Source organism: Oncorhynchus masou, chromosome 29 (assembly GCF_036934945.1).
Source record: "Oncorhynchus masou masou isolate Uvic2021 chromosome 29, UVic_Omas_1.1, whole genome shotgun sequence".
NCBI lineage: Eukaryota > Metazoa > Chordata > Actinopteri > Salmoniformes > Salmonidae > Oncorhynchus > Oncorhynchus masou.
In genome coordinates, this window is record NC_088240.1 from 45470834 (window position 1) to 45484354 (window position 13521).

The 13521-nt window shown below is 41.6% G+C and overlaps 1 protein-coding gene across 1 annotated transcript in view; it reads right to left on the minus strand.

Moving 5' to 3' along the window:
* Nucleotides 1-13521, minus strand: part of LOC135519914 (tomoregulin-2-like) — a 202277-nt gene that overhangs the window by 6630 nt on the left and 182126 nt on the right. Inside the window, exons 6-8 of the mRNA XM_064945129.1 lie at nucleotides 6491-6639; nucleotides 3857-3916; nucleotides 3358-3484 (exon numbers count right to left, since the gene is read on the minus strand). Coding sequence (XP_064801201.1) covers nucleotides 3358-3484; nucleotides 3857-3916; nucleotides 6491-6639 — 336 coding nt within the window. The remainder of the gene's footprint in view (nucleotides 1-3357; nucleotides 3485-3856; nucleotides 3917-6490; nucleotides 6640-13521) is intronic.

Consider the following 13521-nt stretch of genomic DNA (forward strand, 5'->3'; position numbering starts at 1 on the left):
TTGGACAGACCTCAGCGTGGGAGCTTATTTTTTAGCTTTTGTCTGTAGGCAGGTATCAGCAAAATGGAGTCGTGGTCAGCTTTTCCGAAAGGGGGGCGGGGCAGGGCCTTATATGCGTCGCGGAAGTTAGAGTAACAGTGATCCAAGGTTTTCCGCCCCTGGTTGCGCAATCGATATGCTGATAAAATTTAGGGAGTCTTGTTTTCAGATTAGCCTTGTTAAAATCCCCAACAACGATGAATGCAGCCTCCGGATAAATGGTTTCCAGTTTGCAAAGAGTTAAATAAAGTTCGTTCAGAGCCATCGATGTGTCTGCTTGGGGGGATATATACGGCTGTGATTATAATCGAAGAGAATTCTCTTGGTAGGTAATGCGGTCTACATTTGATTGTGAGGAATTCTAAATCAGGTGAACAGAAGGATTTGAGTTCCTGTATGTTTCTTTCATCGCACCATGCCTCGTTAGCCATAAGGCATACACCCCACCCCTCTTCTTACCAGAAAGGTGTTTGTTTCTGTCGGCGCGATGCGTGGAGAAACCCGTTGGCTGCACCGCATCGGATAGCGTCTCTCCAGTGAGCCATGTTTCCGTGAAGCACAGAACGTTACAGTCTCTGATGTCCCTCTGGAATGCTACCCTTGCTCGGATTTCATCAACCTTGTTGTCAAGAGACTGGACATTGGCAAGAAAAATGCTAGGAAGTGGGGCACGATGTGCCCGTCTCCGTAGTCTAACCAGAAGACCGCTACGTTTCCCTCTTTTTCGGAGTCGTGTTTTTGGGTCGCTGCATGCGATCCATTCCGTTGTCCTGTTTGTAAGGCAGAACACAGGATCCGCGTCGCGAAAAACATATTCTTGGTCGTACTGATGGTGAGTTGACGCTGATCTTATATACAGTAGTTCTTCTCGGCTGTATGTAATGAAACCTAAGATGACCTGAGGTACTAATGTAAGAAATAACACGTAAAAAAACAAAAAACTGCATAGTTTCCTAGGATGCGAAGCTAGGCGGCCATCTCTGTCAGCGCCGGAAGTCAGTCGATCTCCCCTTTCCTTTCCCTTCCCTTCCTTTTTCCTTTTCTCTTTCCTCACATCTCTTTCACCATAATGCAGTAGACTGATGTACTGAGCCAAATCCCTGTCTTCTCACAGTAATGTCAAAGGAGAGTTACAAGTGGTCCCTAGACACTGATCTAAGATCAGTTTGGCAAATTGCTCCCTAATGGTTAAAATTAGGAATCAGCATTTGGAAACACTGATCCTAGATCAGCGGTTGAAAAGATCAACTTCCACCTCAAACCTTGAAGAGCGGCGTATGTATTTACTTATTATTATTTATTATTTCACCTTTATTTAACCAGGTAGGCCAGTTGAGAGCAAGTTCTCATTTACAACTGCGACCTGGCCAAGATAAAGCAAAGCAGTGTAACACAGAGTTACACATGGGATAAACAAATGTACCGTCAATAACACAATAGAAAAATGTGTATACAGTGTGTGCAAATGAAGTAAGGAGGTAAGGCAATAAATAGGCCAATAGTGGCAAAGTTACAATTTAGCAATTTACACTGGAGTTATATATGTGCAGATGAGGATGTGCAAGTAGAAATACTGGTGTTCAAAAGAGCAGAAAAACTAAAACAAATATAGGGATGAGGTAGGTAGTTGGTTGGATGCGCTATTTACATATGGGGTGTGTACAGCTGCAGCGATCAGTAAGCTGCTCTGACAGCCGATGCTTAAAGTTAGTGAGGGAGATATAAGTCTACAGCTTCAGTGATTTTTGCACTTCGTTCCAGTCATTGGCAGCAGAGAACTGGAAGGAAAGGCAGCCAAAGAGGTGTTGGCTTTGGGGATGACCAGTGAAATATACCTGCTGAAGCGCCTGCTATGGTTGGGTGTTGCTATGGTGACCAGTGAGCTGAGATAAGGCGGAGCTTTAACTAGCAAAGACTTGTAGATGACCTGGAGCCAGTGGGTTTGGCGACGAATATGTAGCGAGGACGAGCCAACGAGAGCATACAGGTTGCAGTGGTGGGTAGTATATGGTGCTTTGGTGACAAAATGGATGGCACTGTGAGTGTTGGAGGCTACTTTGTAAATGACATCGCCGAAGTCAAGGATCAGTAGGATAGTCCGTTTTACGAGGGTATGTTTGGCAGCATAAGTGAAGGAGGCTTTGTTACAAAATAGGAAGCTGATTCTAGATTTAATTTTGGATTGGAGATGCTTAATGTCAGTCTGGAAGGAGAGTTTACAGTCTAGCCAGACACCTAGGTATTTGTAGTTGTCCACATATTCTAAGTCTGAAACATCCAGAGTAGTGATGCTAGTTGGGTGGGCAGGTGCGGGCAGCGATCGGTTGAAGAGCATGTATTTAGTTTTACTTGCATTTAAAAGCAGTTGGAGGCCAAGGAAGCAGTGTTGTATGACGTTGAAGATCATTTGGAGGTTTGTTAATGCAGTGTCCAAAGAAGGGCCAGGTGTATACAGAATGGTGTCGTCTGCGTAGGGGTGATCAAAAAATCACCCGTAGCAAGAGCGAATTCATTGATATATACAGAGAAAATAGTTAGCCCGAGAATTAAACCCTGTGGCAACCCAATAGAGACTGCCAGAGGTCCAGACAAACAGGACCTCTGATTTGACACACTGAACTCTATCTGAGAAGTAGTTAATGAACCAGGCGAGGTAGTCATTAGAGAAACCACGGCTGTTGAGTCTGCTGATAGAATATGGTATTTGACAGAGTCGAAAGCCTTGGCCAAGTCGAGGAAGACGGCTGCACAGTACTGTCTTTTATCGATGGCGGATTATTAAGCGCCTCAGATTAAGAGTGCTGATCTAGGATCAAGTCTCCCTCTGTCCACATAATCCTATTAATTTGGATCTAAAAGGCAAAACTGATCCTAAATCAACATTCCCATTCATCAAAACACTACCGCCTCCATACAACAGAGGGTGCCAGAGACCTTCAACAATTTTCCCCATACAAGTTCACTATGACCACTATTCAGTATTCAGGGCCTGTAGGCTTTAAGAGCTACGGGTTTAGAGCCGTGTTGCTGTGAGCGGAGAGATGAGCAGAGGCTAAAGCGCTGTGACTGTGACCGCAGCACAACCCCACTGACCTCACAGGTTAATGGGCTTGGTCTGTCCACAGGCTTATTACTCAGCCAGAGAGCTCGAAGGGGCACAGGTGATGATGGGTGTGTGTGTGTGTGTGTGTGTGTGTGTGTGTGTGTGTGTGTGTGTGTGTGTGCGGGGGATTGAGGTTGTGTGTGTCAGTATGTGCTGGTATGTGTCCTGTGTGTATGTGTGTGTCAGTATGCCTATTTGTGTGTGTGTGTGTGTACCTGCAGGACGGCACAGACAGTATGTTGGGGTATTCACACTCTCCGTGGACACAGTAGTTCTTGTAGTGCTCGGGACAGGGAATATACAACCCTATGGCCACCTCTCCTCTCTGGTCCGGCTTCTCTTCTACACACACACACACACACACACACACACACACACACACACACACACACACACACACACACACACACACACACACACACACACACACACACACACACACACACACACACACACACACACACACACACATCACACACAAAGTACAGAGCACAGAGGCAGTGAATGCCAGGGATAAAAAATATATAGGACTGAAAGGGTAAAGGTGAGTCTCACTAATTTAGCATAATAGCGTAATTGCTGTAAATGACATTTATGAGCACTTATGCACTGTGTGCATTACGTTTTTCAAAAATGCCATGTGGAATACACCCTAAGATGTCTAGTCCTGTCTGCTATCATTCACAGACCTGATACACACACACGTGCACCTACCTGAGTAGTCTTTCCTGGCATAGTGTCCATCTCCGGCTTTGGTCCCTGTCATGATGTCACCTGAGAAGGTAGTCAGAGTAAGAGTGCTGATTAAGACCACTTGCATACAAGGTCCAACCTTGTACAGTGGGGCAAAAAAGTATTTTGTCAGCCACCAATCGTGCAAGTTCTCCCACTTAAAAAGATGAGAGAGGCCTGTAATTTTCATCATAGGTACACTTCAACTATGACAGACAAAATGAGAGAAAAAAATCCAGAAAATCACATTGTAGGATTTTTAATGAATTTATTTGCAAATTATGGTGGAAAATAAGTATTTGGTCAATAACAAAAATGTATCTCAATAATTTGTTATATACCCTTTGTTGTCAATGACAGAGGTCAAACATTTTCGGTAAGTCTTCACAAGGTTTTCACGCACTGTTGCTGGTATTTTGGCCCATTCCTCCATGCAGATCTCCTCTAGAGCAGTGATATTTTGGGGCTGTTGCTGGGCAACACGAACTTTCAACTTCCTCCAAAGATTTTCTATGAAGTTGAGATCTGGAGACTGGCTAGACCACTCCAGGACCTTGAAATGCTTCTTACGAAGCCACTCGTTGTCCGGGTGGTGTGTTTGGGATCATTGTCATGCTGAAAGACCCAGCCACGATTCATCTTCAATGCCCTTGCTGATGGAAGGAGGTTTTCACTCAAAATCTCCCGATACATGGCCCCATTCATTCTTTCCTTTACACGGATCAGTCGCCCTGGTCCCTTAAAAGAAAAACAGCCCCAAAGCATGATGTTTCCACCCCCATGCTTCACAGTAGGTGTGGTGTTCTTTGGATGCAACTCAGCATTCTTTGTCCTCCAAACACGACGAGTTGAGTTTTTACCAAAGAGTTCTATTTTGGTTTCATCTGACCATATGACATTCTCCCAGTCTTCTTCTGGATCATCCAAATGCTCTCTAGCTAATTTCAGACGGGCTTGGACATGTACTGTCTTAAGCAGGGGGACACGTCTGGCACTCAGGATTTGAGTCCCTGGTGGCGTAGTGTGTTACTGATGGTAGGCTTTGTTACTTGGGGTCCCAGCTCTCTGCACGTCATTCACTAGGTCCCCCCGTGTGGTTCTGGGATTTTTGCTCACCGTTCTTGTGATCATTTTGACCCCACGGGGTGAGATCTTGCGTGGAGCCCCAGATCGAGGGAGATTATCAGTGGTCTTGTATGTCTTCCATTTCCTAATAATTGCTCCCACAGTTGATTTCTTCAAACCAAGCTGCTTACCTATTGCAGATTCAGCATTCCCAGCCTGGTGCAGGTCTACAATTTTGTTTCTGGTGTCCTTTGACAGCTCTTTGGTCTTGGCCATAGTGGAGTTTGGAGTGTGACTGTTTGAGGTTGTGGACAGATGTCTTTTATACTGACAACAAGTTCAAACAGGTGCCATTAATACAGGTAATGAGTGGAGGACAGAGGAGCCTCTTAAAGAAGAAGTTACAGGTCTGTGAGAGCCAGAAATCTTGCTTGTTTGTAGGTGACCAAATACTTATTTTCCACCATAATTTGCAAATAAAATCATAAAAAATTCTACAATGTGATTTTCTGGATTTTTTAAATATTATATCATATTTGAAGTGCACCTATGATGAAAATTACAGGCCTCTCTCATCTTTTTAAGTGGGAGAACTTGCAGAATTGGTGGCTGACTAAATACTTTTTTGCCCCACTGTATGTCTATTCTTGATCTAACAGGGAAAACAGATCCTCGATCAGCACTATGAGTCATGCTCGGGACAAAATGACAGGCTAAAACACAAAAATTACCTTGAACCAGTAGCTAGGTTAGTAAAGTACTTCACTTTGTAGTTTCTTTCTAATTTCTTTCACCAATTCTCTTGTCTATGAGTGTGTCAAGTGTGGTTTACAATATTTAAAAAGAAAATTATTATAATAATAACTTTATAAAACAAAACAAAAAATGACTTAAAATATTCTAATATGTAGAGCATATATTTAGAGTATTGAGTGTTATAGGATCATGATTTATCCTTTTCAAATTATACAAACCAAAGGTTGGAATGCTGGATAACTGTTAGAAAACCTTCCATACAATATAATACTATCTTTATTGATCCATTTGAAAATATTTATTTCTTGCTGTCATGGAATTGCTGTGCTCCATTCAAACAAGAAGAAAAATTGGTGAATGGGTTGCTGTTATAAAAAACATAATGATGGTGTTTTGTTGACGAAGTTATGTTGTATTGCTTTGACCTGGATTGATTGTTGGTCAAGTTAAAATGATAAAGGTCCCAATTCAATTGAGTTGCTGATAAAGTATTCAAGGACAAATATGGCTCCACGTCAAAATTCTGTGAGAGGAGTTGTTGACAGTTGTAAGGAGTTTGAAACTTCCAAAACAGCACAAATATTCAGAATTAACTGGCAGTGCGGGTCTTCCTGTATCTTCAATTGATTGAACTGGGTCCTAAATGACTAAATATGAACATAGAAAGAGGTGAAGGAATAATAATAAGGAGAAAACATTGGATTAACATAGTGCTTTTCAAAAAGACAGCGTGTGTGTGAAGAAGAAGAAGAAAGAGATATAGAAAAAAGTTGTGTATAACAGTATCTATATCACCTTGGCAGTGGCCCAGGTATTTAACCTCGATCCTCTCCTGCTTCTGGCAAGACGCCTCCTTCACCTGGCAGGGGTTGTCATAGGAACGGCCATCTGAGGCACAAACCGGGTTGAAGCTGATGTGGGAGCAGTCAATGTTACACACGCACCTGCCACAAAAAATGATGGGACACATGAAATAAAGAATAGAGTGATGGAGAATTGTAGTTGTAATTATTCAGTGAATCGCTGTTGTTGAGTGTAGTAGTCTATTGTGTTAAAACATTTTTTTACAGTAACTGTCAAGAGTTTGGACACACCTACCCATTCAAGGGTTTTTCTTGATTTGTACTATTTTATACATTGTAGAATAATAGTGAAGACTATTAAATAACACACATGGAATCATGTAGTAAGCAAGAGAGTATTAAACTAATCAAAATATTTTATATTTGTTTATATTTGATACTTTTGATTTGTCAAAGTAGCCACCATTTGCCTTGATGACAGCTTTGCACACTATTGACATTCTGTCAACCAGCGTCATGTGCAATTATTTTCCAACCGTCTTGAAGGAGTTCCCACATATGCTGAGCACTTGTTGGCTGCTTTTCCTTCACTCTACGGTTCAATTCATCCCAAACCATCTCTATTGGGTTGAAGTCGGGTGATTGTGGAGGCCAGGTCATCTGATGCAGCACTAAATCAATATTATTCTTGGTCAAATAGCCCTTACACAGCCTGGAGGTGTGTATTGGGTCATTGTCCTGTTGAAAAAACAAATGATAGTCCCACAAAGTGCAAAACAGGTTGGAGGGCATATCGCTGCACAATGCTGTGGTAGCCATGCTGGGTAAGTGTGCCTTGAATTCTAAATAAATCACAGACAGTGTCAGCAGCAAAGCACCCCCACACCATCACACCTCCTCCTCCATGCTTCACGGTGGGAACCACACATGCAGAGATATCTCACATTTGGACTCATCAGACCAAAGGACAGCTTTACACCAGTCTAATGTCCATTGCTCGTGTTTCTTGGCCCAAGCAAGTCTCTTCTTCTTATTGGTGTCCTAGTAGTGGTTTCTTTGCAGCAATTTCGACCATGAAGGCGTGATTCAAGCATTCTCCTCTGAACAGTTGATGTTGAGATGTGTCTGTTACTGGAACTCTGTGAAGCATTTATTTGGGCTGCAGTTTAAGGTGCAGTTAACTCTAACAAACTTATCCTCTGCAGCAGAGGTAACTCTGGGTCTTCCTTTCTTATGGCTGTCCTGATGAGAGCCAGTTTCATCAAATCAAATCAAAAATAATTGGTCACATACAAGTGTTTAGCAGATGTTATTGCGAGTGTAACGAAATACTTGGGTTTCTAGCTCAAACAGTGCAGTGAAATCTAACATTTTAGAACAATACACACAAATACACATATATTTGAATTTAATAGAATACAGCATATACACTTATCGTTCAAAAATATGTGCTCATCTAGAAATATCCTTGTTTTTGCACATTTTCTGTCCATTAAAATAACATAAATTGATCAGAAATACAGTGTAGACATTGTTAATATTGTAAATATTGTTAATATTGTAAATGACTATTGTAGCTGGAAGCAGCAGATTTTTTATGGAATATCTACAAAGACGTACAGAGGCCCATTATCAGCAACCATCACTCCTGTGTTCCAATGGCACGTTGTGTTAGCTAATCCAAATTTATAATTTTAAAAGGTTAATCGATCATTAGAAAACACTTTTGCAATTATGTTAGCACAGCTGAAAACTGTAGTCCTGATTAAAGGAGCAATAAAACTGGAGCTTCAGCATTTGTGGGTTTGATTACAGGCTCTAAATGGCCAGAAACAATGAACTTTCTTCTGAAACTCATTGGTCTATTCTTGTTCTGAGAAATGAAGGCTATTCCATGCAAGAAATTGTCAAGAAACTCAAGATCTCATACAACGCGGTGTACTACTCTCTTCACAGAATAGCTCAAACTGGCTCTAACCAGAATTGAAAGAGGAGTGGGAGGACCCGGTGCACACCTGAGCAAGAGGACAAGTACATTAGAGTGTCTAGTCTGAGAAACAGATGCAAGTCCTCAACTGACAAGTCCTCAACTAGCAGCTTCATTAAATAGTACCCGCAAAACACCAGTCTCAACGTCAACAGTGAAGAGGTGATTCTGAGATGCTGGCCTTCTAGGCAGAGTTGCAAAGAAAAAGCCATATCTCATACTGGCCAATACAAATAAAAGATTAAGATGGTCAAAAGAACACAGACACTGGACAGAGGAAGATTGGAAAAAAATGTGTTCAGATCACAAAGAAGAACATTTGTGAGACACAGAAACATGAAAAGATGCTGGAGGAGTGCCTGACGCCATCTGTCAAGCATGGTGGAGGCAATGTGATGGTCTAGGGGTGCTTTGGTGATGGTAAAGTGGGACAGGGTAAAAGGGATCTTGGAGAAGGAAGGCCATCACTCCATTTTGAAATGCCATGCCATACCAAATTAAATAAAATACAATTTTATTTGTCACATACACATGGTTATCAGATGTTAATGCGAGTGTAGTGAAATGCTTGAGTTCCTCCCAGCTGTATGTAATAAAACTTGAGATTTCCTGGGGTAACAATGTAAGAAATAATACATAAAAAAATGAAATACTGCATAGTTTCCTAGGAACGTGAAGCGAGGCGGCCATCTCTGTCAGCGCCGGAAGTGCTCCCTGTGAACGGCGCTTAATTGGTGCCAATTTTCTCCCACAACAGGACAATGACCCAAAGCACAGCTCCAAACTATGCAAGAACCATTTAGGGAAGAAGCAGTCAGCTGGTATTCTGTCTACAATGGAGTGGTCAGCACAGTCACCGGATCTCAACCCTATTGAGCTGTTGTGGAAGCGGCTTGATCGTATGGTACGTAGGAAGTGCCCATCAAGCCAATCCAAATTGTGGGAGGTGCTTCAGGAAGCATGGGTTGACATCTCATCAGATTACCTCAACAAATTGACAACTAGAGTGCTAAAGGTCTGCAAGGCTGTAATTGCTGCAAATGGAAGATTCTTTTGACGAAAGCAAAACACAATTATTATTTCAATTAAAAATCATTATTTATAACCTTGTCAATGTTTTGACTATATTTCCTATTCATTTTGAATCTCATTTCATGTATGTTTTCATGGAAAACAAGGACATTTCTATGTGACCCCAAACTTTTGAAAGGTAGTGTACATTTGAGATGAGTAATGCTAATTATGTAAACATTATTAAAGTGATCAGTGTTTCATTATTAAAGTGGCCAGTGATTTCAAGTCTATGCATATAGGGCAACAGCCTCTACGGTGCTAGTGATGGCTATTTAACGGTCTGATGGCCTTGAGATAGAAGCTGTTTGTCAGGTCCCAGCTTTGATGCACCTGCACTGACCTTGCCTTCTGGATGATAGCGGCGATACAGCCGGAATGGATGCTCTCAATTGTGCATCTGTAAAAGCTTGTGAGGGTTTTAGATGCCAAGACAAATTTCTTCAGCCTCCTGAAGTTCTGTGTGGGTGAACCATTTCAGTTTGTCAGTGATGTGTACACTAAGGAACTTGAAGCTTTCCACCTTCTCCTTTGCAGTCCTGTCGATGTGGATGGAGGACGCTCCCTCTGCTGTTTCCTGAAGTCCACGATCAGCTCCCTTGTTTTGTTGATGTTGATAGAGAGGTTATTTTCCTGGCACCACATTGCCAGAGCCCTCACCTCCTTCCTGTAGGCTGTTTCGTAATTTCCGGTAATCATGCCAAACTTGATAATTTATGGTTGAATAGAGAGTATAGGAGGTGAGCACACACTCTTGTGGAGGTGTTTTTTCCTACCTTCACCACCTGGGGGAGGCCCATCAGGGCTTCATGAGCTTAATGATGAGCTTGGAGGAAACTATGGTGTTGAATGCTGAGCTATAGTCAATGAACAGCATTCTTACATAGGTATTACGCTTGTCCAGATGGGATAGGACAGTGTGCTGTGCAATTGCATTGTCTGTGGATCTATTGGGGCGGTAAGCAAATTGAAGTCGATCTAGGGTGTCAGTTAAGGTAGAGGTGATGTGATCCTTGACAAGTCTCTCAAAACACTTATGATGACAGAAGTGAGGGCAACTGGGCAATTGTAATTTAGTTCAGTTACCTTAGCTTTCTTGGGTACAGGAACAATGGTGGCCATCTTGAAGCATGTGGGGACAGCAGACTGGGATATGGAGAGATTGAATAGATCCGTAAACACTCGAGCCAGCCGGTCTGCACATGCTCTGAGGACGCGGGTGGGGATGTCATCTGGGCCGGCAGCCTTGCGAGGGTTAACACATTTAAATGTCTTACTCACACCAGCCACGGAAAGGAGAGCCCAAAGTCCTTGGTAGCGGGCAGCGTCGGAAGCACTGTGTTATCCTCAAAGCGGGCAAAGAAGTTGTTTAGCTTGTCCGAAAGCAAGACATCGGTGTCCGCACGACTTGCCTGGTTTTCCCTTTGTTGTCCGTGATTGTCTGTAGACCCTGCCACATACGTCTCGTGTCTGAGCCGTTGAATTGTGACTCCACTTTGTCTCTATACTGACGTTTTGCTTGTTTGATTGCCTTAAGGAGGGATTAACTACACTGTTTGTATTCAGCCATATTCCCAGTCACCTTGCAATGGTTAATTGTGGTGGTTTGCACTTTCAGTTTTGCGCTAATGCTGCCATCTATCCACTGTTTCTGGATGATAGCGCTTGATGGTGTTTGCAGCTGCACTTGAACAAACTTTCATATTTCTTGAAATGTTCTGGATTGACTAACGTTTATGTCTCAAAGTAATAATGGACTGCCGTTTCTCTTTGCTTATTTGAGCTGTTCTTGCCATAATATGGAAATGGTCTTTAACCAAATAGGGCTATCTTCTGTACACCACCACTACTTTGTCACAACACAACTGATTGCCTCAAACGCATTAAGAATGAGATAAATTCCACAAATTAACTTTTAACAAGGCAAACCTGTTAATTGAAATGAATTCCAGGTGACTACCTCATAAAACTAGTTGAGAGAATGTCAAGAGTGTGCAAAGCTGTCATTATCGCAAAGGGTGGTTACTTTGAAGTTCTGACTTCATATGCATAAAACAATTCAGCTTGTTTATTTGTGGTAGTGTTTACCATTTTGTCCATGACTTTGACTTTATGTCTCAGAATGTCAGAAAGTGTTTGTGTGCATTTGAGCATGTGGAAGAGATTTATGAATGTTCTTCGCCCAGCAGACACCCCTCCAACCATACATGCTTTATCTATTAATTTGCTGGATGCAGAGTAGAGGTCGACCGATTAATCGGAATGGCCGATTAATTAGGGCCGATTTCAAGTTTTCATAACAATCGGAAATCTGTATTTTTGGGTGCCGATCTCCGATTTTTTAATTCTTTATTTTTTTTTATTTTACCTTTATTTAACTAGGCAAGTCAGTTAAAAACACATTCTTATTTTCAATGACGTCCTAGGAACGGTGGGTTAACTGCCTTGTTCAGGGGCAGAACGACAGATTTTCACCTTGTCAGCTCAGGGGATCCAATCTTGCAACCGTACAGGTAACTAGTCCAACGCTCTAACCACTGCACTCCACTAGTATCCTGCCTGTTACGCGAATGCAGTAGAAGCCAAGGTAAATTGCTAGCTAGCATTAAACTTATCTATAAAAAACAATCAATCATAATCACTAGTTATAACTACTAATCCAGTTTAGCAGGTAATATTAACCAGGTGAAATTGTGTCATTTCTCTTGCATTCATTGAACACAGAGTCAGGGTATATGGAACAGTTTTGGCTGCCTGGCTCATTGCGAACTAATTTGCCAGAATTTTACGTAATTATGACATAACATTAAAGGTTGTGCAATGTAACAAGAATATTTAGACTTAGGGATGCCACCCGTTAGATAAAATACCGAACGGTTCTGTATTTCACTGAAATAATAAACGTTTTGTTTTCAAAATGATAGTTTCCGAATTCGACCATATTAATGACCAAAGGCTTGTATTTCTGTGTGCTATTATGTTATAATTAAGTCTGATTTGATAGAGTAGTCTGACTGAGCAGCAGCAGGCCCGTAATCATTCATTCAAACAGCACTTTTGTGCGTTTTGACAACAGCTCTTCGCAAAAACAGCACTGTTTATGACTTCAAGCTTATCAGCCTAATGGCTGGTGTAACCAATGTGAAATGGTTAGCTAGTTAGCAGGGTGTGTGCTAATACCGTTTCAAAAGTCACTCGCTTTTAGATTTTGAGTAGTTTTTCTCCTTGCGCTGCAAGGGCCGCGGCTTTGAGGAGCGATGGGTAACGATGCTTCGAGTGTGGCTGTTGTCGATGTGTTCCTGGTTCGAGCCCAGGTAGGGGTGAGGAGGGGGACGGAAGCTATACTGTTACACTGGCAGTGCCTATAAGAACATCCAATAATCAAAGGTATATGAAATACAAATGGTATAGAGAGAAATAGTCCTATAAATACTATATTAACTACAACCTAAAACCTCTTACCTTAGAATATTGATGTCTCATGTTAAACGTTAGCTTTTTTACATGGCACATATTTTACATGGCACACATTTTTACATGGCACAAATTTTTACATGGCACATATTGCATATTGGCACATATTACTTTCTTCTCCAACACCTTGTTTTTGCATTATTTAAATCAAATTGAACATGTTTCATTATTTATTTGAGGTTAAATTGATTTTATTGATGTATTATATTAAGTTAAAAGAAGTGTTAATTCAGTATTGTTGTAATTGTCATTATTACAAATAAATAAAATTTAAAAAAATCACCCGATTAATCGGTATCAGCTTTGTTGGTCCTCCAATAATCGGTATCGGTATCGGCGTTGAAAAATCATAATCGGTCGACCTCTAATGCAGAGTTCAACAGAGTTCAAGTGAAGGTCAAGCAAATCATAGAGAAAGCAGACTGTATTGAAATCCTCTCTGATGGGTGGGAGAATGTTTGTGGGCAAGGAATAATTAACTACATCGTCTC